Raw genomic sequence first — 25,800 nt, forward strand, 5'->3', positions numbered from 1 at the left:
GTACAACCGGAATGAAAAAATCTGATCGGATGGTGGGCAAGAGCGGGCACCAATGGCAGTCTGAGCTCGAGGCTCTCAGGCTGGAGAAACACCGCCCAGAACACGTTGGGGTATTCCGGGGGCATTCTGTGAGAGATACGGTCCGTTAAAGGGATCCAGATTTGTGGCTAGATTATGGAACTAGAAACCACAGAGTAAGATTTACCAGTTTCGGATCCTGAACCAAGATTTTTCCTGTCTCTTCTGAGATTTTCTCTGCCTGCCTGGAGGCTACAAATTCTGAGATCCATCATCCGCTTCGGTACTTGATCTTGGAATAAATGGTTAGAGCGATGGATGAAGATAGGAAAAATATACAATCGTATGCGTAAGGGGAACAGTGCCAATGTGAATAAACTCATTTCTGTAAGTATATCAAAGCGGATAGACCGATGGAACTCAAAACTTCGAAAAATATGAGATGCCGAACTTGATAAAATGATGACGTCGCGATAATTGATTCACTCCATACCTGGGCGCTAAAGAGGCGCTATTCTCTTACAACGTACACTCGAAATTTCGCCTTTTCTCCTCCTCACCATACGATTTGAATATATAGCTCAATAATGTGGTGGCTAGACCCGGGGAAAGAGGCAAGTTCTTAATGTTCTGTACCAATTCGATGCTGATATGAATGCGCTCATATAGGTCTTGAATATTGTGAGTTTGGGAACCAGGCAACCCGAATGATCTAGTCTTGACCACTCTACAGCTCTTTAACCGGATCCTCGCCCCATATGTCGAAAATCTGGATATGAACCAAGTGAATTATGGAATCGGACAAGGCATGACTGTATTCTCGCTCACGAATTTGCCAAAGTAATCCTGTTATAGGGCAACTTACACTCCGCAACCTACGATTAAAGAAGGGTGCATTAGACAAATTCAGGTTACCGGTTGATGTTCTTGAAGGTGTGCATCCGATTGCCTACGCTATCATCCATTCTCGCGCCCTCATGGAATCTCAGGTCATCTCGGGGAATTCACGCTGTCCTTACATTGGATGAACCTTGGCAATCAGCCGGTGGAAATACTGATTAAAGATGTCTATCTGCTTGTTGTTCCGTCTACACAATCTGTATATGATCCTAAAGAAGAGGAAGAGCGAGCACAAGCTGCCAAGTTAGAGCGTCTCGAAAATGCGGAATTACTGCATATGCGTGGACAGCCAGAGCAATCTTCCGGTGCGTCCTCCATTACCTATCACTTTCACAGCGAATAACGCGTGTATCTTAGATGATTCACCTCAGCAGCAGGGTCTCTGGGGATCTTTGACTGCCAAAATAATCAACAATCTTCAGATCACTGTTCAGAATATTCATATTCGATATGAGGACAAGATGAGCGTTCCTGGGGTACGTCAACGTAGTACTTCATCGAACTGAATCCTCATTTGTTCTCAATTCAGCATCCCTTCGCTGCGGGTGTCACTCTAGCAGGCTTCACCGCTGTGTCGGTCAACGAAGAATGGCGACCTACATTCATTGAAAGCAGTGCCGGTGCTATTCATAAGGTCCAACATTCACTCATTCACTATTTATTATGAGAAATCTGATCTGTCTATCTATCTTTAGTTGGCCAAACTTGAATCTCTCGCGTTGTATTTCGATACAGATTCACCCAGTATGGCTGGCCTTCCCCTCAAGGAAGCTGTCGAGAAATTCAATAAAATGGTGAGCTATTATTAGCCTTACCGGTACCTGGACTGTACTTGATATGATCCCAGATTGCGCACGATGCTCAAGATTCATCACATCAATTTATCCTGAAGCCAGTCTCTGGAGAAGGAAGGGTAACTTCCTTTCTAGAGAGTAATTGGAGCAGAACCGTTGATAGGTTTATATTTAGATAATTATGAACCAGCAGTTCGATAACGCCACCCCTCGTTTCGACGTACAACTCCTGTTCAATGAGATTGGGGTGGCTCTAGACGATAATCAGTACCGGGATGTCATCTCCTTGCTCGATATGTACCATGTATATATACGACAGCATCAGGTAAGCTCCCTCACAGGACCCAAGATAGTAATTAATCTATTTTTTATAGTACCGCAAGTATCGCCCAAGTGACGAGGAATTCCGTACTAACGCCGGCCGTGCCCGGCTGAAATACGTCGGGACAGCTATTCTTGAAAATGTCCGACAGCGACGACGACAATGGACGTGGCAGTATTTTGCCGAACGACGCGACGATAGGCTAAAATACGTCGAGGTATTCCAGAAGAAAGTCTTAAATGTATTGTCTCCACCAGTAAGGATGCTTGCGTGAAGTTTGGTCATCTCCAAAGCTGACAAGATACACCCTCGCTAGGATTCTCAAATTCTGCATGATCTTGAAAGAAAGCTTACTTATGAAGACCTTCGCTTCTACCGGTCGATAGCTCGATCAAAATTAAGAAAAGACGCTGCTCTTCGTAAACGGCTGGAGGCGGAGAAACCAAAACAGCCTCAGAAGCAGTCGTGGGGAAGTTGGCTGTGGGGCTCTTCTTCATCCACAAACGAGATGCAAGAAGATTCTGCCTTTGGTGGGCCTATGACCGAGGAACAACGAAAGGAACTCTATGATGCTCTCGATTACGATGAAAAATCTGCCGTCACAGAAGCGCTCGAAGCCCCCAGGGATTCACTGAAAGCTCATATCAAAGCCACCCTCAATCGAGGATCATTTGCACTTAGGGCTGGCCCCCACAACAAGGCGCAGGACATCATCTCGATCAATTTTGACGTCTTCCAGGCGGATGTCATCCAACGACCCGATAATTTAGAAGCGTCGGTGTCTTTAGGTAGCTTCGCTGTATTCGACGGAACGACAGAAAACAGCGTACATCCGCAAATAGTTCAGGTTCAGGAGCTGAATACCAAGGAGCTTCGTGACACTGACAAGGACAAGGACGACCCTTTCCTATTCATTAAGTTTGAAAATAATCCTCTTGATGAACGCGCAGACAATGCAATCACAGTTCGGATGAGACATATGGAAATTATCTACCACAAGGGTTACGTGGAAGCGGTTTACAAATTTCTGAAGCCTCCGGCGAGTCAGCTGGAGTCGGTAGAGGCGCTTTTGGTATGAAACCTGAAATACCATTTTCTTTGTCAATGCTAACACGAATTAAAGAGTGTCGCCAGCCAAACACTCGAAGGATTACGCAAAGAGACAAGAGCGGGATTGGAGTTTGCTTTGCAGAATCACAAAACGATTGATATCCAAATGGACATGGATGCACCAATCATCATCGTTCCCGAAGAGTGAGTCGTCGGTTGTGTGCGAAGGAACGGAGCTGATTCGGATTCGAAGTGTTACCACAGTCAATTGCAGACATCTCATCATCGACGCTGGCCATATTGCGATAGAGAGCGAGCTGGCGGATAAAGACACGATACGCGCCGTACATTTGAAACGCTCGCAAAAATACAGTGACGAGGATTACAAACGGTTGGAAGATTTGATGTACGACAAAATGTCCTTGAGACTAAAATCCGCTCAAGTAAGGAATCGAACTATTGTCGTTATGCCCTTACTGATGACAGACTTTACCCAGTTCGTAATTGGGAATGATTTAGGCTCATGCCGCGAAGCATTAAAAGCCGATAGTCACGACACACTTCACCTTTTGGAGCGGATAAGCATCGACCTCCAAATTCAGAATTCCATAGTTCCAGCCGCTCTCAATCTTGCTCGCTTCAAAATTTCGGGAAAACTGCCAAGTCTTCAAGTCAATCTTTCTGACACGAAATACAAGTCTCTGATGCGTCTGGTGGACGTTTGTGTTCCCAAGTTCAACGATGAAGTTGAAAGTTCATCACGCCCTACAGAAGGACTTGAGATAACGCATTTCCCTCTTGTGGCCGGTACACTTTTCAGTCAGGCCGAACATGAGTATAATATCGATGAAGATGATGACGGTGACAGGAACGCTGCAAACACTTCGGGTTCTCAGGAAGGAGAAGAGGAATTTTTCGAAGCTGATGACGGTGTGGCTGAGGTTGGTGGCTTGCTTGCTTTTAAAAAATATCGCTGATTAAACTGTGATGCAAAGCATCCAGAGATACACCAGCGTCTTTTCGAATTGACATTTCAAGTTGACCAACTGGGAGCCTCGCTATCGAAAAACGGGCAAGATGGAAGCGAAGATCAATTGGGTAGCGTGACCCTTGAACGCTTTGACCTCAAGTTTGGTCTAGCAAAATACGACATGAAGGTCGATGTAAATCTCCGGTAGGGAGCACCAAAAACGATTCGTTGATTGAGATCTTATCTTATCTTATCTTATCTAGGTCTATGTCCATGGATTTGGTTCAAGGTGAATCTGGTACAATGAAGTTCATGTCCACGGAATCGCACGAGGAAAAAGACTTGTTGAGCGTTGCATACGTTCGCGTCCAACAGGAATCTCCAGAATTTGCCATTGTCTATGGCGGAATCGAGCAAAGTGTAGATGTCAAAATATCTACTTTCATCTTCCACGCTGCACCTGAGCCAGTGTTGATGCTCTACGACTTCATTATGACAACATTTGTCCCTGAATCTGATAACTCTTCGCCGCAGCTAGACCCGCAGGTCTCGAGCAGCGAATCTAATCTCTCCGCACAACTGACGTCTGAAAATGAGAGGAAAATCAAAGTTTCTGTGAATTTGGCCAGTGTTCGAGGTTCGTTAAATCTCTCCTGCATGATACTCATACGACGCTGACCGTCTTCTAGTCGCTCTGGTGAATGAGATGATTAATATAGCCACTCTGTCGCTCTCAACCGCTGATGTCACGGTGGTAGTTCGGCCGAAGTCATTACTTGTTTCTGGGCGGTTGGGAAGTCTAGCTCTGAGTAATGACTCTGAAATGCATTCCATACGAACCGACTTCGATCAACTGATGTCGATTGAGGGGCATAACTTTGCGGAATTCCGCTATGAAACGTATGACCCAGACGACGCCAATTACGCTGGCATCAAGTCTTCCATCTCGCTTGACGCAGGATCGGTCAAGCTCCATTTTCTAGAGAGGCCTCTGCATGACATATACTTGTTTCTCGCGAAACTCTCCAAACTCAAAGGATTATACGATGCTGCTACCCATGCGGCAGTACAGTCTGCTTCCGATATGGACACAGAACTCTTGCAATTCAATATCTCTATCAAATCACCAATTGTTGTCTTCCCTTCTGATCCCATGCGCTCCTCTGATATGATGGTCATGCGGTTGGGAGAGGTCTCCGCGAAGAACTCCTGCGAAGGAGTGATAAATAAGATCAGTGCTAGTCTTCGAGGGATCCAACTCGTTTCGTATTTAAAGCACAAGGAGAATGTATTCGCTCTCAAGATTATTGATGACATCAACGTCACGGCCGATGTTGTACAGACTGCAGCCATCGACCGTGTTGTTGAGCTCGAGCAGCCCGATACTGGGGTGCGTACAACCTTGTTTATTTTCCTCACCTATCTGATACGTTCTTCTAGGTGTCTATACACATATCTGACATTAAATTGCATCTGACTCAAATTCAATACGGACTTCTGATCAAGTTGTCGCAATCTATTTCCAGAGTTCTCGCTGGCGCACCTGAAGGCGCATCTCGAGCTGAAGCCGCGGTTGGCTTCGAATCGCAACCTCAACTGGCGGAAAAAGAAAGACGTGAAACTCTGGTCGACGTAGCACCAGAGGATGCCCCGAAATCGTGGCCTACCTTGGACCTTGTGGTGGATGTCGATACAGTAAAACTTCATCTATACGATGAGTTCGCTACCGAAGAATTGAATCTTAAAGAGCATGGTATAGCGCGATTCGCCTTAAACCATAATAACCTTCGCTTGAAGTTGCTCTCTGCCGGTGGCGGAGAAGTTCAGGTAATACTAAAATCATTCACCATCAATAATACTAGGCCTGGGAATACAAAGTTTCGAGAAATCATACCTGCGGCGAGCCATACTCGAAACCAGTTTATGATTCTTTACACGATGGCTGGCGATGCTGATTTCTCGTCATTGGCTCTCCTGACCATTGATTCACCCCGGATTATATTTGCAGTGGATCTTGTCTTCGGCCTGATTGACTTCTTTACAAGTGCTTCCACATCGGACACGTCGGAACATGAAATAGAAAAGGTGGACATCGCACGATCAAATCAATTTGAGGCGGAGGCGGGAAAATCTTCTCTCGATTTTCGTGTCGACCTCCACGATGTCTCGATATCTGTACTCGAAAATGACTCCGATCTTGATTCCCAGTCCATTCAACTTTCTATCAAACAAATACTCTTATCACAGCAGGTAACTATTATTGCCAAGCTTATTTATGTGATCTGACGTTTGGAAAAGGGTATCATGGCCCTCACCATCAAACAGCTCGGAATGTCCTTAATGCAAATGGGGAGGCCAACGGAAACTGTACGATTCCTAGACGAATTCGACTTGACATTCTCGCTTGACAGTCGTTCAACATCGTCACAACTTATGACTAACATAGAGCTCAACACAAGACCGATCGTGTTCCGCGCTTCATACCGAGACATCACCTTGATTTCCACAATTGTCAATAAAGCGGTAGAACTCTCCAATCGCTCAACTGAATCAGGATCCCAGGCGTCTCGCCTCGACGCTCCAACCATAAGGTCAAAGAGCTCCGGAGGGCGTCATACCCGCTCAAGTGCCTCGAGGATGGTTGGAGCGAATCAGACGCAGAGCAGACCCGTTGGGAAGGCCCGTATCCTGACATCGAAGGAGCAAGTAGGTTTATTTGCTCAAACTAATCTGGAAAGTTATTGAATTATCTCCAGTTCAAGGGGTCTTTCGATGGATTCCGATTGGTGCTCATTGGAGATTTGCATGAGCAACCTATGCTGCATCTCAAAGTGAAACCTTTCATCATCGGAGCAAAGGACTGGTCCGGGGATGTAAGTTCCCAGTTCTGTTCCTTTCAGAAACATAATTCATTATCGTCAGTTGTCCGCCATCACTACACTTGCAACGCAAATAAGCTATTGGAACCTGACAAATTCACATTGGGAACCCCGTGAGAGCACTCACATTGCTTATATTGCCAATTCTCATTTATTCATCCTAGTGATCGATCCATGGACCTTCTCGGTTTCGTTTTCAAAGGAAAACTCCAGCGGCGCTTTGAATATCAACTTATCGGCTCGCGAACGACTCGATCTCAATTTGAGCACTACATTCGCAGAATTGGGTATGACTACTGTGAACTTGTGGAGTCAAGAGGGCGAACAAATTCTGCGAAAGGCTCGGGGTAGTTATGCCCCTTATCGTATGCGAAACCGTACTGGATATCCGGTATTCATTTGGGCCGATAATGATGGTAGCAGTAATAGTAAGGAATCGGATACAACAGGAGTGCAGTTGTCTCATGATCAGACCATTGATTGGCGCTTTGATGACTGGAAGACAATGCGAGAGGTAAGCAGGGAGATTGTGGGATGCGCTATGTGTTGGTTAAACCATTCCTCTAGCACGTTTCGGGCTCTGGACAACATAACATTGGTATCCGATTTGTGAACAAATCTTGGGAACATCTTCGCAGCATTCCCGTTGACCGGGAGGGTGAATTCATTTTCCCACTAAAACCTAGAACGGAAAAACATACCAATCGTCTACTATGCGAGGTCAAGGTAGAGGACAACGTCAAGGTAGTGACAATCAGATCCACTTACAAGGTGGAAAACCAAACTCTGTACCCTCTTGAAGTAACGCTGGTTGATGAAAGGGGTCATCCAGTGTATTCATTGGAGAAGGTAGCACCAGGTCAGGATTATGCTCTTCCAATCGAAGCCGTGAACACGAGCAAGGTCAGAATTCAACCAGATCGTAAGTTTTGACTTGCATCGTCATTTATCCTACTGACCTTACTTTACAGAGGGCTTTGGATATAAATGGTGCAATCCTGTCCGATGGGAAGACCTTGTAACCAAGAAGAACTTCACTGTTCGTTGCCCGCATGGAGACCCACGAGAAGCTGCTTTCCGCTTCCAGGCTTGGGTCCAGAGTGACCTAAATCCTAATGACTCGTTAGTCCGGTGAGTCGAACACCATCATTACCTTTCGTTCTACTAAGACAAATATGTAGCAAATACCCTAAGATAAATCTTAAACTTCGTGCGCCATTGGAACTTGAGAATCTTCTTCCTTACAACATCCAATATCGGGTGTACGATAAAGACACAGATCAGAATTGGAGAAGCTATTTGCGTCAAGGTGGAATAATGCCAGTACACTCTATTGAGCTCGCGCACCTGGTTCTGCTCAACATCGAGGTGCAAGATACAAGTGAGTTTGTACTTAAAGCATAGTATATGTGTTCGCTCATCCCTATGCAAACCAGTTTTCAAACCGAGTGATTTTACTATTATCAACACTGATGGCCATGGCGATTTCGACGTCGAGAATAGTCTTACTTTACTTGATCAAAGCGGCAGAAAGTTGAACCTCAAACTGAACTATGTGTACGTCGCTCCCCGTATCTTACACTGGCCCATGCTAAAAATTCTGTTTTAGTCGCTATCCAGATTCTGGGGGAGCTTTCAAAGTTCAGATTTACAGTCCGTATCTTGTGATGAATAAGACTGGACTTCCGTTTGGTGTCAAATCAGCCCGACCCAATCGGGCTGTCGCACCGCAAGATGTAGCCGGAGACACAAATACAAGTGAGCGCAAGGATCTATCACGTTCGATGGAAAATTGATTTCTGCAATAAAGATACTTTAACAAAGCCGATTCCATTCAGTAAGTTATCGATATTGCCGCTTGTGCAGCTGTAGACATTTATCCTCTCTACAGTGCTGTCTCATGCAAGTGAGCAAGGTCATGAGTTCACCTTAAAATTGGGTGATTCCGTTTGGTCAAAGGTAACGTATGCTCCACTCCATTTTCTTCGAGTCTCAACCCGCAATTTCGTAGCCTATCAGCGTGGAAGCCCCCGCAGCGGAAATCGCACTCGTCATACCATCTCAAAAACAAAAGACAGAGGAGATTCATGTTGGCATTTCCTGGACTGAAGGTCTCGGAAAATATAAGCTTAGCAAGATCATAACCCTAACACCTCGGTTCATTCTCAAGAATAATCTTTCCGAGCCGATATCCTTCCGTGAACACGGTGTAGCGCCAAGGGACAAGTCTGTTATTAGCCCTGGCGAGCGTTGTTCATTGCAATTCGTTCGGGCAAGCCCAGGGAAACTTTTGACCATTGCTTACCCCGGATTGAATGCCCAATGGTACTCATTTTGTCTTTTCTTGTTCCGGCTTCTGATGTAGAGTTTAGGTCTCCGCCATTCAACATAGAAGACATTGGCTTCGTACATCTCCGACTCAAGGCCCCGGGCGACAACCCAGATCAGATACGTTTGATCCGCGTTGACGTCAAAATTGATGGATCGACTATCTTTGTCCATTTCTCTTCCGCAGCTGGTTGGCCTTTCATTATCGAAAACGGCAGCGACTACACATTCTCTTTGTCACAAAAGGTTCGTTTGATGATAAATATGACTGCTCCCTACTAAAAGTTCAAAAGGATGCGTCGAGAGAAGACCAAAACCTCTTGTCCAAATCTCCTACCACCTATACTGTTAAACCACACACCAACTTCTCTTATGCCTGGGACCAACCTGCAGCCAGGGACAAAAAGATTTGCCTTAGTATCAATGGCTCCAGGAGAACCGTGGATCCTCTAGAGATTGGTGACCTAATTCCTTTCAGATTCACTGTATGTCTTTCATTGTCATTGCATGAACCTGGTTTGATGATGTAGATAGGAAGGACAAAAGACTAAGGCCGTCTCACTTGACGTTCGAGCCGACGATGACAAGCAAGTACTGTCAATCACCAATTACAATGCTGAACGAAGTCTGTACAAACCGAAGCGAAGCAACACCGGATCATTATCTCGACAGGATACTATTTCCAGTACCGGAGAATCCTTCGAGGCTGTCACGGAAGAGGTTTCTCCTGCGTTAGGGCTTAGCATCCATTTCAGTGGAATTGGCATATCGTTGGTAAACCGAAGACTCGTTGAAGTCATATACGTCTCGTTAAACTCATTGACACTTGAGTACACGAACAGCGCAGTAGCGCAGTCATTTACTATTTCGTGTGGGACTTTGCAAATAGACAACCAGCTTCATGATGCTCTTTATCCTGTCATCCTCCAACCTACTCCGTTACCAAAGGATTCAGCCGCGCTACCCACTGTACAAGCGTCTATCATCTTACTGCAAGATGAAGGTTGGTGGCTCAGTTCTTGGGAGCCTTCAATTACTTGATTAATATGGTCACAGATCATGGAGTGTTATTCGTGAAATACTGCTCTATCCTTCTGCAAGCATTAACAATCGAGGCCGACGAAGATCTGCTATTCTCAATATATGATCTCACGCAGATCAAAGGTGCTTCATGGGAACAGGAAACTCAGGAGTAAGCTTCGGAGTGATATCTTACAACCCTTTATGTTGATTTCTCTCAGTATTCTCATTGAACATGGCGAAGACATACCGGAACCTCAGGATACTTCCACTGGACAAACGCTGTACTTTGAAGTATTGGAGTTACAGCCGATCAAACTCTCGCTGTCTTTTATGCGCACAGAGAGGGTCAGCAGTGAAGAAAAGTAAGTAATCATATAATAGTTGCCGGTTCGCGTTTTACTGAGGAGATTCAACCTTCAGATTGAGCATCAGAAACCCGCTTGCTGTTGTCCTCAATGCTTTTACTATGGCCGTGGGCAACATCAACGATGCACCTCTTGAGATGAATGCGCTCGCTATAAAGGATATGAGACTTAAAACTCCAGAGCTTCAGAGTCGTATAATGTTACATTATCGGCAGGACGTCATTCGTCAGTTATACCGGATCTTGGGTTCCGCGGATTTCATCGGTAATCCTGTCGGCTTATTCACGAACGTTAGTTCTGGCGTGGCCGATATATTCTATGAACCATTCAACGGTGTGGTCATGCATGGAAACAAGGAGCTAGGTATCGGTATCGCAAAGGTCAGAGTATATCATCTCGGATGATACTTTCTACTTACTTTCCCTCGCGTCCAAAGGGTGCCGCGAGTTTCGTCAAAAAGACAGTATTTGGGCTCAGTGATAGTATGACTAAGTTCACCAGCAGTGTCGGAAAAGGTAAGTTCGAATGGCGTCGGATCTTCTCATTGAAAGTCTCAGTTTGTCTGTAGGATTGTCCGCTGCGACTTTCGATTCGGAATATCAAGCTCGCCGTAGGATGACTCAGCGTAGAAATAAGCCCAAGCATGCTATGTAAGTGGGATCCGAACGTTTTTCCCCTTGTCGATTTCATCAAGTGCCTGTACCTAGTTACGGTGTTACTGCCGGAGGAGAGGCTCTAGCGAGCAGTGTGGCCAGTGCCATGGAAGGTGTCTTGATGAAACCGTTAGAAGGTGCAGAGTCTGAAGGAGCAGTAGGCTTCTTAAAGGGAATGGGCAAAGGCTTAGTCGGGTGTGTCTTCCGTCCAAAAGAATTTGTTTCTGCTAACTAAATGCAAGCAGTGCTGTCACCAAACCGGTCGTCGGGGTGTTTGATTTGGCTTCTAACGTATCAGAAGGTATGCAAGTGGCTTTCGCCTTTTGTTTTTGTTCGATACTCAATATCGAGCAGGTATTCGCAATACCACCACTGTGTTTGATAGTCCGGATCGAGACCGAGTCAGATTGGTGAGTACATATCAAACGGGCACACTTGGCGGCGCGTTTTACTGAGATTTTTGTAGCCAAGATTGGTTCCTCATGACCAAGTACTGAGGGTAAGTTGTCTGATTGAGAGTAGTGGGTGGTAATGATGTCTTTCACAGCCTTATTCAGCCCGGGAAGCAATGGGTCAATATTGGATGAGAGACCTCAATAATGGAGCGTATCGTGGAGAACTTTATGTCGCACACATCAGTAAGTTCAGGCATCAATATATGACTTGCTAGGAATAACATACTGCACAGATACTCCTGGGAGTGACAACGTCGTGCTTTTGACAATGTCGCGAGTGTTGTCTTTCTGGTCAAAAAAGCTTCGCTTGGATTGGGAATTGCCTCTCACTCAAGTACAAGGCATTACTGTAGAGGACACTGGTATACGTTTTGCACACAAATCAGGAAGGGAGCACGACAAATTCGTCTTTATCCCAGACAAAAGTACCCAATCATGGGTCTTTGAACGCGTGGCAGGAGTTGTGAAGGCGTTCAATATTCGAAAACGAATGGATGGGTAGCTTTGGAATAATGATGTAGAACGATGTAAAAAAGAACTATAACGGAAGGATTCTGCGAAGGCAAATATACAATTAGATATAATAAGATAAAGATGTAGAAAGCAACACTACGCGACGGAAGAAATGTAAGCCAAAACAAACGAATAGATCAAAAGAATCAAAGGCTTTGCGGAGGTCGACATTTCAAGTGCTTATAGTAGCTTCACTATGAGTTGGGCTGGGAAGATCATTTCCAGTAGCAGTGGCGGTGCTGGTACTGGAGAATCGATCACGATGAGGCTTCACGAATACCGGGGCATGTTTGCCAAACTCAACGGGAAGGCCACTTGCTGACATCACGTGCTGTTCTTCCTCGCTTATGGAATGTTGATCATATTCGTGGTAACTTCCACGAGGACTGACCGAGTAAGCACTCTGAAAGTCTGTGTCGGACTCGTCTGTGGTGCCAGGAAGACCAGGAGAAAGAGCAGGTGTACTAGGAGTGCCTTGAATAGGTGATAGAGGTCTGGTTGCACTGAGGGAAGCACCAGACGCAATCTTCCGAACAGAGGCTTGTTCCCGATTGGATGTGGCCAGGTGCGTCGGGGTTGATGTTCCCGAGGTTTTCACAGACAGTGGCTTTCGACTTATCGATGCCGGAGGAGTAGAAATGCCGTCATCGTCGGCCTGAGTTGTGGTTGTACTGTGAGATGTCTGTGTGGAGGAAGCAGTGTCGCTTCTCTTCCTAGTTTTCTTTTCGCCTGACTTTGTTTTACGATGTGCCCGAGGAGGGCGAGGTGGAGGAGCTAAAGGGACGGATTCAGAATCCTCGAATTCTCCTTCACTTTCTTGGTTAGAAACATTTCCCCTCCACTTCGCAGTTCGGCGATCGGCAGAAAGGGCGTTTTCCAGCTGCAATTTTGACCACAGTTAGTCACATGTTTCGAGACTGAAGCGATAGACTTACCTTGGCTTGTATTTCGAACACCTTCTGTGCGATCTTATCACTTTTTTCGGTGATTCCTTGGTCCACGGCTACCATCCCGTCTTGGGGAGCATCTACCTCGGAAGCAGAGAATCGTTTCTTCCTCTTGATCTCGGCTGTATCAGCACCATCCTCGTCTTCCTCTTGGTCTTCTTGAATAGTGCCGTTGGCTCGTTCAGTAGGAGCCAGAATAGGGCCCCGAAACTCACCGCCTTCATAAGAGTCCGCTAAAGTAGATTCGGTGCCAAATGAGCGCAGATGTCTGCTTTTGGCGGCATCACTAGGTCTACGCGAGCGAGGGGCGCTTGAGGCATTGGACAGACGACTACTCGGACGGGAACCGTAATCCGAGTCATCTACGCCGACGGCCATCGAAGCTAAAGCACGCTCAATCTGGGCTTCTACTTCCGCAATCATGTCTGCACGCTCGAGTTCCATGGTGTCCATAGCATCCTTCATCTTCGCCAACTCGTTCAACGCTTCTTGATGTGCACTTTCAGTTTCCTTGAGTTCTGAAAATCCATGCTGTGAGTAACTAGACAAGACTATATTGACTCGTTATTAGACTCACGATTCTGCAATTTATTCTTCTCCACTGCAGTCATGGTCACCAATCCTGAAAGTCTCTTGGTTTCCCTTTGCTCCTTGTTGATCTTCGCACGGAGTTGATTTGCTTCAGAACTGAGTTTTTCGGCATACTGCTCGAAGGTAACAAACTTGTCTCTCCATAAATCACTCTCGGTCATGAGGAAGTTCAATCTACGGGACAGACGACCAATTTTGGTTTCGAGATCGTCGCGCGCGTCCACAAAGGCGGAGGCGCGCTTGCGGATGGAGAGTTGAATCATTTGTTCAGAAGCGGTGAGTTGAGGAGGTCGTTTGACTGCACCGAACATCCCGATGCGTCTCAGAAGAGACGGCTTTTTGTACTGCACAATGAAAGGAAGTCATGAGCTTGAGACTGTTCAAGTGATAGATAAACTCACCTTCTCTTGCAAAACGCTATCAAACGCCTGGATGATTCTCGTCGAGTGCCACCAGTCGGGGGGCTTGATTTGGTCCGCAACAGCAGCGGCAGAAGCCCCACGCTTAGCTTGAATTTTGCATAGAGGTCGGAAACGACCAGCAGGAAAGGCTTCCTTGAATTCGCTGTGGACTAGATTGGCACGGCATAAATTGTTGAGGGACAGGGACACTTACACAGGAATCGAATGATCGGGATGATAATGCTGGTCAAATGCAGTCTGCAAGCGTTGCCTGTACCTTTCCCTCTGCTGTTTGGTAGAAACGCATCCTGGAGGAGGAGACATGCAGTTCCTGAAACCAACCTTCAGTAAGAACAAATTGTTAGTCGTTAGATCAAAAGTATTTACACAGAGTTTATATCTCTGTCAAATAAAAGTCAGTAATATGTTGGAAACAAACAAATCATAAACATACAAGTCGCAGATGCAAACTTCTGGAGAAGGACGGACGCTATACCTGGCCTCGGTGGCGAGACCAATTATCCAAGGTCCAGGGTCGTCGATGTAAATTTTTGCATCACGAGAATGGACAGCAGGCAGAGCAACGCCATTCCATCCGCGTAGTTCCACAAGGTATTTTATAGTCATGACTGCGATCTAAGGCCAGAAGTTGGTACAGGCCTTTAGGATTCAAATAACAGTTCGAACGCACCCCGAGCATGGCTGGGTGCCTTGAAAAGAACAGAATTCTACCCGTGGGTGCTAGTGCAATCTAAACAAGAATATGAGCTTGTGACATCGACAATGAAGCCATAATGAACCCCTGTCACTGACTTCGCAGATGGTTAAAATGTTTTCAATGTTCAGGCACTTGAACAAGGGGAACATCGTGAAATTAATATCAACTAAACCACGGCCGAAATCAAGGCCACCAGGGAAACGAGCGATGACTTCCAAAGAATTGTCACTGCCAGAGTCACCGCCCGGGCTGGCGTCTAACCTTATCAATTCGCCGGCTCGTGGAGCAGGATGAGCAAGTATCTTTGAAATCTGGAGGGTGTGCGACTGGACATCTTTGGAGAACCGTGCCCACGAGAGCGTCAGATAGTCGCGCATAAGATCATACACCGGGTATCGAGAAACGAGAGTGAGAGCATAGGGTAACCAAAAGACAGTGTCGCCAGGGAGGAAGAGAGTGCTTTCGCCAGGACCATGGCCTACGGTACTTGCAACTTCATATTCACTCTCGCTTATGCCACCTTCAGCTTCTGTCTCTGCGTCAGTCTCTGCGTCGGCCCAAGGGCCTCGCGCACTTTTCCGAGCGCTTTTTCGGGCCAAAGAGGTTGGGTCGGAGTGGTCAAGAGCGTCTGAACGAAGGTTTTTCAACCTTGAAGTGACGAGAGACGATTGGTTGGACTCTTTACGAGATCTACTGGCCTCAAGAGTACGCCGGATTGCAGTGGACCTTTCTGCGTCTGCGTGCGACCACAAAAGTAGACATACACCATGGTAAGTGATGGTACCTCCCGAAGAAGACATGTCAGGGGTTTCTGTAGCGGAAGAACCAGGGCGAGGACCACCAAGGTAAGTAGTAGATGGCCTAGCAAAGGGATCGCCATAATAGGGGTGACTGAAAGACGGAGTAACTGAGGATCTATTATCAGAAAGAACAGAAGCACGAAGAAGGTCGCCAGAAGGAGTGGGACCTAGAGGGGTGTTTGGCGCAGGAAGAGTGAAGGTAAAAGTGTGAACAGTGGACGCAGGTTGCAAAGTTGAGGCAATAACTTCTACTTCACGACAGAAAGATAACTTTGAAAAGACGAAATGAATTGAATTTGGTGACATTCAATGTGAATTGGTGGCGTCGCACTCACCTTCAAAGCTTTTGATAACATTTTACCGACTTCACTTTTACTCAAAGCGCCAGCACCTTTCAATTCTTCTCCCTTTCCTCGTCTTTTCTTTTTCCCTCCACCAGCACCAGGGCTTACAGTGCTGCCCAGAACTTCTGGACGCCACCAGCGATTGACAGCACCATCAGAGTGATGAAGGCCGAGTACGGCATCTGGGTCAGCCAAAGTCCAGGTATGAGGAGATTTTGGTAGGCCAGAGACGAGATAGAGAGACGCAAGAGGAAGAGAAGGAGTGATAGAGGCTGAAGGAAGGACGTCACGGGCTGAGCGAGTGGAAACTATGGAATTTCTGCCCGAGGCAAGTACAGGAGACATAGGTGGTTGAATGAGGCCCAGAACGCGCGCTGCTTTATTTCCAGTGTGGGAAGAATGTAAATCTGCTCCCGCGGCACGCGAAATGTTGATGAAGTCGTCTTCCATTTCTTCGTGAATGATATTCGCATCTTTTCCTCTGCTCCCACCTAATGTCGGCTCAGAAAGTCGAGGCTTGATGATGTTCTCTGCTATATTCCGACTCATTTCTCACACCTTTCTCTTTCTACTCTTTACCTCCAGATTTGTTAAGGAACGTGAAGAGCTGTAGACAGCAAGTCGGCCAAGGTTCAGGAGACAGGGAGGGAAGGATAAGAGGCCGTTCTCGCCGTGTTATCCGCTTTATATGTGAACTGTCTAGTTTTTTCCATTTATTTGACCCTTAGTTCCCTTCGCTTAAGAAGACTCTCATGCTCTCCTTTTTTGAACACTCGGAACTCATTCATTCAAGATATAATATATTTTTCTTCGCTGTTCCTGTCAGTTCCTGTCCAAATGCTCGTCATTCTAGCGCCCTCTGCTTGACTCCAAATTCTCTTTTCACGATAGGCATACCGTACAACCGTACATACGCGAGATCACAAACATTCATACGCGATCACGTGCCAATTGTCGCCTCTGACAATGTGAGCTCTGCTGATAGACTCTCCAAATCCTTGCATGATACAACTCAACCCAGTGCAATGGCACGACCCAGCAGAACTCCATAATCATATGCAGTAAATGCTTGAAAATATCTGATGCTGATGGACCAATATTTCTTCAAATTCTACAACTCAATGTGTATACAGTACCTCCTGATCTTCTAATAATTCGGAATCCTCTTGGAGCACCAGTAAGTCAAATCTTATTTGGCCTTGCTGCTGACAGTGACTATGTATGATAGTATGACAGAGAGCGAATTTGGCCTTTGGAGCACAAGCAATCAAAGTGACCGCGACTGGTAATTTCGATTATGCCTAGGAACCACCAACACCATACATTTGAAGAGCAAAACAAAGGCAGCTTGGAAGTAGATGTGCGTAATGAAAACAGAACTAGAAAGGGCAAGAAGTATTTCAAGGGAACCGCACTGTTGAGAGAAGAAAAGAAAAAGGGTGAATGAACTCATACGGAAGGAGAAAGATTACACTAAATCAAGAGATTTTGCCATGTTCGAACTGAACCTTAAAGATAACCCAAAGTATCTGGCAGAGATTTTACTGAAGAACGACCACCACCAGCACCGGTCCCATTGTGATGATAGAACATTGACATCGATGACATTTCTCCCAAGTCTGAGAAAGTGTCCAAAGATGTATTCTGATTCTGCCCACTCGCTTCCGATGAGACTTCGGAGGCAGAGCGGCTGCGATAAAGACCTGCCAAATCCAGACCGTCAGACATCGTTGCCACATCCTGCAGAGATTCCAGGCTCCAATTGGAGGTAGAAAGGATATCAGGGTTACTGTTGCTACCATTGAACAATGAGAGGTCGAGGGGTATACTGGTATCAAAGGTGGAATACGTGGATAGCAAGTCATCAAAACTGCGGCTGCGTCCAAAGAGCACGCTTGGGTCTGCAGATTCATTGGGATACAATACACCAGAAGGCGGGTCTCGAAGATCGAGGCCTTCTGCGCGTAGTGGGATAGTGAAGGGTGAGTTGGAGGTAAAGTTAGTCGAAGAGTTACTCCGATTCTGACTATATAGGTCGGCAACGAGACCTGGCTGCGAAGGGGAGATAGAATTCTGCATTTGGCGGATCCAGTCATCAATTGAGCCTCTCTCAGGTAAAGCGTATGTGTTGTCGTATATTGACAATGCGGTATTAGGAGGCATATCTCGAGTTGATTGATACGAAAATGAGGCGGCACAATCTATACAATTACGGCAGGCATCTGGTTGACCACATTTAGAAGCATTGAGGCGGGGGCGGTTGTCATTCAGCTTGTGGACAATGCAGCCAGGGCATGCACATTCGTCGCCGCACCCACAGAGAGACCCTGCGATGTTAGCGGCTCCCGTCATCTGAAAAGAGTTCCACGCTTCAATGTCAGCTGCGTCGAACTCGGGGTGAACGGCTTGTATCAAACGTGCGTCGTGAGTCGGCAGTAGGGTGCGGGGTGGATAAGCAGGAGGATCAACGTGATCGAAAGCATCGGGTAAGGGTGCAGCTGGAAGTGCAGAAGGGGTATTGTCGACTTGCGGTGATTGAGAGGTATGACGAGTAGACTGATTGGGATGAAGTTGACCATGAGCTCGTCCGTATGGGCTGTACAGCTCATGGGGGTGATAACGGCCCACTGTAAGAGCTGTGCTCGAAGAAGGATCATGCGCAGGCTTCGGCAGTAAAGCGCGAAAATCAGCGAGCCGATTAGAGACGTTAGATGAGTTCTGGGCCTTCGGAGCAGTCTGGGATTCCGAAGGAGAAGGGGTTGATGCTGGTAACTCGGATACAGATTTGCCCTTCCTTCTGACCCTGGGCGCCGCCTTTCGGGGAGTCCAGCAATGACACTCGTCTCCAGAGAGGCAGGAACAACCATCTGTCACCAATGGTAGGATCAGATCCGTAACAATACAATGAAAATGGAAAGAACCTACCAAGGTCAGAATCAGAGGTAGCTCCTTGTGATAAGAGTTGCACAGCAACCGACGCCTCTAATGCCTTGGGCAAGCCATTAGGAAACGCGGCGCTCTCCAACATCTTATTCACACCTACAGAACGGAACCCGGGATGTGAAAAAAGAGAAGTAAACTTATGGCTAAGCTAACCGTCGTCGTATAGGTGGAGTGGAGATACACACCTTGGTTGCTGCAGCCAGAGGTTTGATCACCTCCAGCAACGGTTTCTTCTTTATGGCATATACATTTGACATGAACTTGTTTCGTTTTGCGTAATTCACGACAGTGTTCACATTGAGTGACCGGTCGACCTTTCTTTTTAATTTCGTAGAGGGGTCGGTCAGTATGTTTGCAAGCAGACGAGCGATGTCCTTTGATACAGGTGTCACTGTGAATGAAAAAAGACATAATGCACATAAATCAACGATACTAGAGAATAAAATGAAAAAGGAAAGTCAGCGTACCAGGCATATTTCTTAGATTCGATTAAAACCTGGGCAACGGAAGGATGGTTCAGATAACAAAGGAAAAGAGATGTGGACAAAAATGAGCTACCATGTTGTAAAATAGCAGGACGCTGTGCGAGCGCACCCGCCAGCGACAAGCGCTGCGTGTGTTATTGGGACGTGGACACAAGAATGAACAAAATGGTCTGGGATAAAGCCATGGTGGGGGTTAAATAGAAAGAAATGTTGACGCTAGTTGACGAGTATTCCGCTATTTATCTTGATTCTTTATTTACCAGTATCAACACTGTAGTGCCTTTACGGTCCGAATACCCAGTGGCGCTAGGGAAAAGATTCAAAAGAAGCTCAACAGAGGACAGTGACACCAATTCGCCCCGTAAGGGGATAAGATGATACATCGATATTGAGAAAATAGCTCATGCACAGCAGACACGTGGGATCACTACAAAAAAAGTCACAATCTAGAAATCCTCTTCCACCAGGGTCTTCTTAACCCAGGATCCTTTCCTTTACCCTTTCCGACGGCGGTAACATCAACTTCATTGCTGTCTTCACCGCTTTCCTCTACGCTCTCGCCTTGAAGGTCGTGATGGACTTCATCACCTTCTCTGTCTCGTTCCAACGGCATAGCGCGCTGTTTGATGTCTCCCTCACTCACAGTCCTTCGCCTATCACCCTCCTTCTGTCTTGCCCCATAGACTATAGGGCGCACTCCGCTGCTTACTGTACCTGTATTTGCAACACTAGTGCTAGCAGGCAGGCCTGGCCCGATATGGCTGCTAATCTTTCTTTTCTGTTCCAGGGGCATAACGGAGAAACCGGGAGAAAACGGCGAGAGACCAATTTGGAATCCCGTTCCTGCAAGGGTGGAGACGGTAGGAAGAGTCGGTGATAATGGAGGTCGAGAATGTTGATGATTACTATTATTAGTTAGTGTATGGTATTGGGTATTAGATAGTGTTCGAATATGACGGGTATCAATGACGGTAGTAGGCCTTCTACGGCTCGAGCGAATGTTTGAAGATGAGTGTTCGGAAGATTCTGGAGACAATGGTGATCGAGAAGAGGTCGACGAAGGACTCATGGGTCTTCCCAAATCCAATGGAGATTGCGCGATGCCCCTCGTAGGCTCCGACCGCGTTCCCCACTGCATAGACGGACTGCGACCTTCATGTCGGCCGTACTTCACATTTGTACCAGATTCTATTTCGCCTGGACTTTGAACGTCTTCATTCTCGAAGGATTCCACTGCCAGATCTTCGTCAAGAGCACACCCCTCCACCCATGGCACGTCCAAAGTTCCTTCTCCACCAGCTTGGATACTGACGACCCAAACACCAATAAGAAGGACGACAATTCCGAGAGCCACCAGACCGAGATGTAAGGGAGATATGAGAGAAAATTGATCGAAATAGACTAGGCCATTCACTATCGACGATAGATTGTAGAAACAGAAAGCAGCTAAAAAGAATGATCAGATGTTAAAGCAACCATACTACTGCAACCTCGACTTACAGGGGCAAACTAATGTGGGATCAGCTAATATTAAACCTTTATGCAAATACCATAGTTGCAGTAAAGCAAATATGATCAAACTGAGGACTAATATCCACGATTGCCATCTCCAGAACTGATTGTGACCTTGGACGGTCAATAGCAGAAGCTCAACGCCACTTTTAGCGAAGAGGAGGCACATGCCCGAAATAATGCCCGAGAAAGATGCATAGGAAATGGCGAGCATAAGTCTAGTGCGATTGATAGAGCGCATCTGTGAGTTTGTCGTATAGTTATTCACCGAAAGGAAAGATGGGGTACGCGAAGAATCTCGAGATTTGGAGTCCAGAAGCGGTGTACGTTCGGTTGTTATAGCATCGGTGACAGTGTCTGTCATCCCGGTATTGAGGACAGAAGGATTCGTAGGAGGTTCCAGGGCCATCGGAGGAGTAATATCAGTAGGCGATTGGGAGAGCGGAGTAATCGTCTGCGCGATTCTGCGGTTGAGTCGATACTCGTTCAGGTGAGTCTAGTACGACTCCACCTATTAGCAACAGACTATATCGCATCAGTAAATGGACGCACTATTGCAAGGCTAACAAAGACCACAGCGCCCAACAGGGAGAAATATACAACGAACGTCGGTCTTCGGAAGAGTTCCAATAAATCTTCAAGAGATCGTGTGGGTTCTGGCACGATGCCAAATATAGCTATGAGTACGGCTCCTCCGGCAATGAAGAGCGTTGCTAGAATCATCCAGGAGGAGAAAACATCGCCTAGGATCAACCTGGCAAAAAAAGCATTCCACAAAAGCGAGACTGCTCCAAGGGGTGCTAGGATTACAACTGGTAGAGAAGCGATCTGAACCAAAGAGCCAAGAATATTCGAGGATATGAATATGCCAAAGCCGAATATCCAGAGCCTAGAAGTCAGAATGAGACAAGACGTGAAGGAAATTGAGTTTCAGCAGATAATTACGGTCTTCGATGTTCTAGACGCTGCTCGTGTTCCGGAAGACGTTGGTTGAGAACATGACTCTTGCGTTGAACTGTGAGTCCCAGAGATTGAACAAAAGAAGCGAGGAGGCCAATGAATATTCCTAAAGGAATGGAAATTCTGTCCATAATCAGAGCAGCATGCAGGCCGAGCGCTAGCGCGGGAGAAGCTTGTTAGGTATTCACGTGGTTATTTTGATTACCTCACAATTAAGCATCTAATCAACCCGTTATGCAATCTAATCTAAGCGCCCTGCGTCATAAGTTCTTGAACTTTCGACTAGTTTCTAGTTGAGCCTCGAAGTATGCTCTATTCCGCATAAAAGACCCTCAGTACATCCGACTTTCATCACAATATACCCTTGAAAACAATGACTTCTAACTTTGATTTTACCGATAAAACACAGCAGACCTTGGCTAACGCCATCCAATGCGCCAAGGACTACTCTCATGCCCAAGGTATGTACAGATCTGTTGATTTGGTAGCAAGTACTAACGCTTCTTTTTCAGTGCATCCGGCACATCTCGCATTTTCCCTTCTGAACGAGGACGGGTCATTGCTCGCTTCTGTCATCGAGAAGGCTGGTGGTGAACCTTCCATCGTCAAGCGGGCACTTCAAAAGACAATTGTCCGACTACCTTCCCAAAGTCCTCCTCCAGATGACACTACATTGAGCTCCGCATCGCTGAAAGTCCTTCGCGAAGCTCAAAGCATTCAGAAGACAATGCACGATTCTTACATTGCCCAAGATCACATTCTTCTTGCCCTTTTGAAAGATTCCACTATCTCGTCAATTCTCAAAGAAGCAAGCCTAACGGAGGCAACGTTGAAAACTGCGATTGAACAGACTCGGGGCAATCGTCGAGTGGAATCGAAAACCGCAGAGGAAGGATTCGATGCGCGTAAGTGAAATAAGTCACTATCATGGAACACCTTCTAACTTTATCCCTACTTTGCAGTTAACAAGTACGCTATCGATCTTACTTCACTAGCAGAGGCAGGAAAGATCGATCCTGTCATTGGCCGTGACAATGAGATCAGACGTACGATTCGTATTCTTTGTAGACGGTGAGTGACAAACACCAGATCCCCGTCTGATGTTATTACCCAGTTATACTGACAATTCTCGCTGTAGAACCAAGAACAATCCAGTCTTGATTGGGGAACCAGGCGTTGGTAAAACCTCCATAGCCGAAGGACTGGCTCAACGTATTGTCAAACGTGACGTACCGGCGAGTCTATTTTGTCGACTTTACTCGTTGGACATGGGTGCCCTTATGGCTGGTGCAAAATACAAGGGAGAATACGAGGAGCGTATCAAAGCAGTTCTGAACGAAGTCGAGAAAGCTGCAGAGGATGGTGGTCCCGGGGTCATCCTCTTCATCGACGAACTTCACTTGATTATGGCTGGACGTGGCGCTAGTGGAGGAGGTATGGATGCTGCAAACTTGTTTAAACCCCTCCTCGCTCGAGGTAGGTCTTATTCTGTTTGAAAAGATTACTGTAGGATCTTAATTGTGCACAGGAAAACTACGTTGCATTGGTGCTACCACGCTGGCAGAATACCGTCAGTACATCGAAACTGACACTGCACTGGAACGTCGGTTCGCTCAAGTAGTCGTCAATGAGCCCACCGTGCCAGAAACTATCAGTATACTTCGTGGCATCAGAGAAAAATACGAAGTGCACCACGGTGTCAAGATATTGGATGGGTCCCTCATTTCGGCGGCTCAGTTAGCTCACAGATACCTCACCTCCAGACGGCTACCTGATGCTGCCATCGACTTGGTTGATGAGGCTTGTGCAAGGTGAGCTATGTTCATTTCAGCGAGATTCCTGCGACTTACTGAAATCTACTTCTTCCAGCGTTCGTGTTACACGTGAAACCGAGCCCGAAGCAATCGATAAACTCCAGCGCAAAAAGCTGGAACTCGAAGTTGAAATCCATGCCTTGGAACGGGAGAAAGATAATGCAAGCAAAGAGCGGCTCAAACTTGCACGGAAAGCCATCGCTGACGTCGAAGACGAGCTGCAGCCCCTGAAAGCGGCTTACGAAAGCGAAAAACAGCGCGGCGATGAAATCAATGTGGCTCGGAGAAAGATCGACGAGCTTAAGGCAAAAGCGGAAGATGCTGAACGAAAGTGAGTTTTTGAACTCCAAATTGAAGTTCCAAGACTTCTGATGCGTTTCATTCAGGTATGACCTTGCAACAGCATCCGACCTCAAGTACTACGCCATACCCGAGTTACAAGCTCGCCTCGAATCGCTCGAAAAAAAGAAGGCTGCAGAAGATGCAGAGCAGGGTGGAGGTGCAGACACTGTAACACCTGAACAAATTGCTGAGATCGTCGCTCGTTGGACTTCGATTCCAGTTACTCGGCTAATGTCCTCGGAAAAAGAGAAACTTCTTCGCATGGAGAGGATTCTTGCGGAGAGTGTTGTCGGGCAGACTGAGGCCGTCAAGGCTGTTGCAAACGCTATTCGACTTTCAAGGAGCGGTCTATCTAACCCGCAGCGTCCAATTGCCAGCTTCTTGATGGCTGGACCCTCTGGGACAGGTAAAACGCTAATGGCGAAAACGGTAAGTTTCCGTATTTGTTTCCTCACTCCCCCGATGCTGATTTACCTTCCCAGCTTGCGACTTTGTTGTTCGATTCCCCTGACGCTATGATCCGAATCGACGGCTCTGAATATTCCGAAAAACACTCTATCGCTCGTCTAATTGGGGCACCGCCTGGATATGTCGGACATGATCAAGGAGGACAACTTACCGAATATATACGTCGAAAACCATACAGCATTGTCCTTATCGACGAAATTGAGAAAGCTTCACGAGAATTCGTCACACTGTTTCTCCAAGTGTTGGACGACGGTCGTCTTACAGATGGACAGGGGCGTGTTGTAGACTTCAGAAACACTGTCATTATCATGACCTCCAATCTGGGAGCGGTATACCTCAACGATATGGGAGATGGACCGGTCAGCCCCGAAACAAGACAACTTGTTCTCGGTGCTATACAGGGTCACTTCCCTCCGGAATTTGTCAACCGTGTCGACGAGATAATCGTTTTCGTGAGTCTCTTTTTGCTTAGCATCATCATTTTCTTCACGATTTACTGAATCCCCATTGCAGCGAGCCCTATCTCGGAAACACGTATTGAAAATTGTTGATATACGTCTGCAAGAGGTGCAAGAACGGCTCGCAGAGAGGAAGATTGTCTTGGAATTAGATAACCAAGCGAAACAATATCTCAGCTCTATTGGATACTCTCCGACGTACGGTGCTCGTCCTTTGAACCGTGCCATCCAGCAAGAGCTTCTCAATCCCCTCTCGGTTATGATATTAGCTAATCGCGTACAGGATGGCGAGACTGTTCGTGTTACCTTCGACGGACCTCATAATCGCCTCGCAATTATTCCGAACCATGAGGGAAATCCATCTGACGAATATATGGATATAGATGATGACGATATTGAAATTGAAGAGATGGACTAATTAGTGTGTAGCAAATCAATAATGTAGTTTTACATCGCTGGATTTTTTTGGGGTATAAACCTGTATATGGGGTTTAAGCCGGAACAGCCAACTACCTAAAAATAGGGCAGCGCTGATTTTGTTTTTTTAGTTTACGAGTAGCATTTCAATCATGTACAGTACATTCTTTAACAACATCATGTATCTTTTATTTGGTCAAACCTGAGCAAGGAAACGACCACGTGATGCGTCTCCTTCAAACGTTCACACACCTGTGTCGTTTGTAGGTTTCCCGTTCTTCTTTCAACTTGTTATTATGGCCGCTCAAATCGACATCGTACAATGGGCGA

General features: G+C 46.5%; 5 protein-coding genes across 5 annotated transcripts; 2 read left to right on the top strand and 3 right to left on the bottom strand.

Moving 5' to 3' along the window:
• Nucleotides 1-605: 605 nt before the first annotated feature.
• Nucleotides 606-12,716, top strand: C8R40DRAFT_1193145 (vacuolar protein sorting-associated protein 13; the record flags this gene model as incomplete). Its single annotated transcript, XM_046233064.1, has 44 exons — nt 606-636; nt 735-824; nt 874-951; nt 1,008-1,223; nt 1,276-1,394; nt 1,448-1,552; nt 1,614-1,712; nt 1,766-1,831; nt 1,888-2,037; nt 2,087-2,290; nt 2,351-3,106; nt 3,158-3,288; nt 3,338-3,527; nt 3,582-4,025; nt 4,080-4,258; nt 4,318-4,691; nt 4,744-5,444; nt 5,495-6,098; nt 6,135-6,331; nt 6,353-6,760; nt 6,811-6,927; nt 6,977-7,046; nt 7,098-7,447; nt 7,501-7,855; nt 7,905-8,064; nt 8,115-8,314; nt 8,370-8,490; nt 8,543-8,712; nt 8,825-8,892; nt 8,945-9,258; nt 9,306-9,507; nt 9,555-9,746; nt 9,796-10,264; nt 10,318-10,453; nt 10,503-10,646; nt 10,705-11,029; nt 11,086-11,164; nt 11,218-11,299; nt 11,357-11,497; nt 11,548-11,603; nt 11,657-11,712; nt 11,769-11,801; nt 11,850-11,940; nt 11,991-12,716. 44 exons carry the CDS (start codon nt 606-608, stop codon nt 12,257-12,259), a joined length of 9,342 nt encoding a protein of 3,113 aa, XP_046091843.1. The 3' UTR covers nt 12,260-12,716.
• Nucleotides 12,717-13,172: 456 nt separating this feature from the next.
• Nucleotides 13,173-16,521, bottom strand: C8R40DRAFT_1033515 (AEX-3 domain-containing protein; the record flags this gene model as incomplete). Its single annotated transcript, XM_046223345.1, has 8 exons — nt 13,173-13,735; nt 13,795-14,152; nt 14,210-14,372; nt 14,424-14,551; nt 14,660-14,845; nt 14,901-14,960; nt 15,023-15,997; nt 16,063-16,521. 8 exons carry the CDS (start codon nt 16,519-16,521, stop codon nt 13,173-13,175), a joined length of 2,892 nt encoding a protein of 963 aa, XP_046091844.1.
• An 830-nt stretch (nt 16,522-17,351) lies between these two features.
• Nucleotides 17,352-19,824, bottom strand: C8R40DRAFT_279176 (uncharacterized protein). The gene is made up of 5 exons (XM_046234574.1): nt 19,573-19,824; nt 19,482-19,510; nt 19,200-19,405; nt 18,997-19,110; nt 17,352-18,938 (listed from the first exon to the last, which is right to left on the bottom strand). The coding sequence occupies exons 1-5, from the start codon at nt 19,573-19,575 to the stop codon at nt 17,581-17,583; spliced, it is 1,710 nt and encodes a 569-aa protein (XP_046091845.1). The 5' UTR covers nt 19,576-19,824; the 3' UTR covers nt 17,352-17,580.
• Nucleotides 19,786-22,138, bottom strand: C8R40DRAFT_279610 (uncharacterized protein). The gene is made up of 4 exons (XM_046234576.1): nt 21,957-22,138; nt 21,564-21,900; nt 21,000-21,507; nt 19,786-20,945 (listed from the first exon to the last, which is right to left on the bottom strand). Exons 1-4 carry the CDS (start codon nt 22,100-22,102, stop codon nt 19,939-19,941), a joined length of 1,998 nt encoding a protein of 665 aa, XP_046091846.1. The 5' UTR covers nt 22,103-22,138; the 3' UTR covers nt 19,786-19,938.
• A 206-nt stretch (nt 22,139-22,344) lies between these two features.
• C8R40DRAFT_1033369 (P-loop containing nucleoside triphosphate hydrolase protein) lies at nt 22,345-25,471 on the top strand (the record flags this gene model as incomplete). The annotated part of the gene is made up of 9 exons (XM_046223336.1): nt 22,345-22,432; nt 22,484-22,876; nt 22,934-23,042; nt 23,110-23,447; nt 23,500-23,782; nt 23,841-24,116; nt 24,172-24,556; nt 24,610-25,047; nt 25,109-25,471. The coding sequence occupies 9 exons, from the start codon at nt 22,345-22,347 to the stop codon at nt 25,469-25,471; spliced, it is 2,673 nt and encodes an 890-aa protein (XP_046091847.1).
• Between the last annotated feature and the right edge of the window lie 329 nt (nt 25,472-25,800).

Source organism: Lentinula edodes (assembly GCF_021015755.1).
Source record: "Lentinula edodes strain Le(Bin) 0899 ss11 chromosome Unknown C8R40scaffold_2, whole genome shotgun sequence".
Classification (NCBI taxonomy): Eukaryota; Fungi; Basidiomycota; class Agaricomycetes; order Agaricales; family Omphalotaceae; genus Lentinula; species Lentinula edodes.

Bases quoted from the DNA above. Each gene is read 5' to 3' on its own strand.
- C8R40DRAFT_279176 (XM_046234574.1), bottom strand. The intron at 19,111-19,199 runs GTGTGTATCTCC...TCCGTTCTGTAG, and splicing joins CTCTGGCTGCAGCAACCAAG to GTGTGAATAAGATGTTGGAG. The intron at 18,939-18,996 runs GTAGGTTCTTTC...CATTGGTGACAG, and splicing joins TACCTCTGATTCTGACCTTG to ATGGTTGTTCCTGCCTCTCT.
- C8R40DRAFT_279610 (XM_046234576.1), bottom strand. From the start codon at position 22,102: ATGGACAGAATTTCCATTCCTTTAGGAATATTCATTGGCCTCCTCGCT. The intron at 21,901-21,956 runs GTAATTATCTGC...TCTGACTTCTAG, and splicing joins CGTCTAGAACATCGAAGACC to GCTCTGGATATTCGGCTTTG. The intron at 20,946-20,999 runs GTAAGTCGAGGT...CATTCTTTTTAG, and splicing joins TCCCACATTAGTTTGCCCCT to CTGCTTTCTGTTTCTACAAT.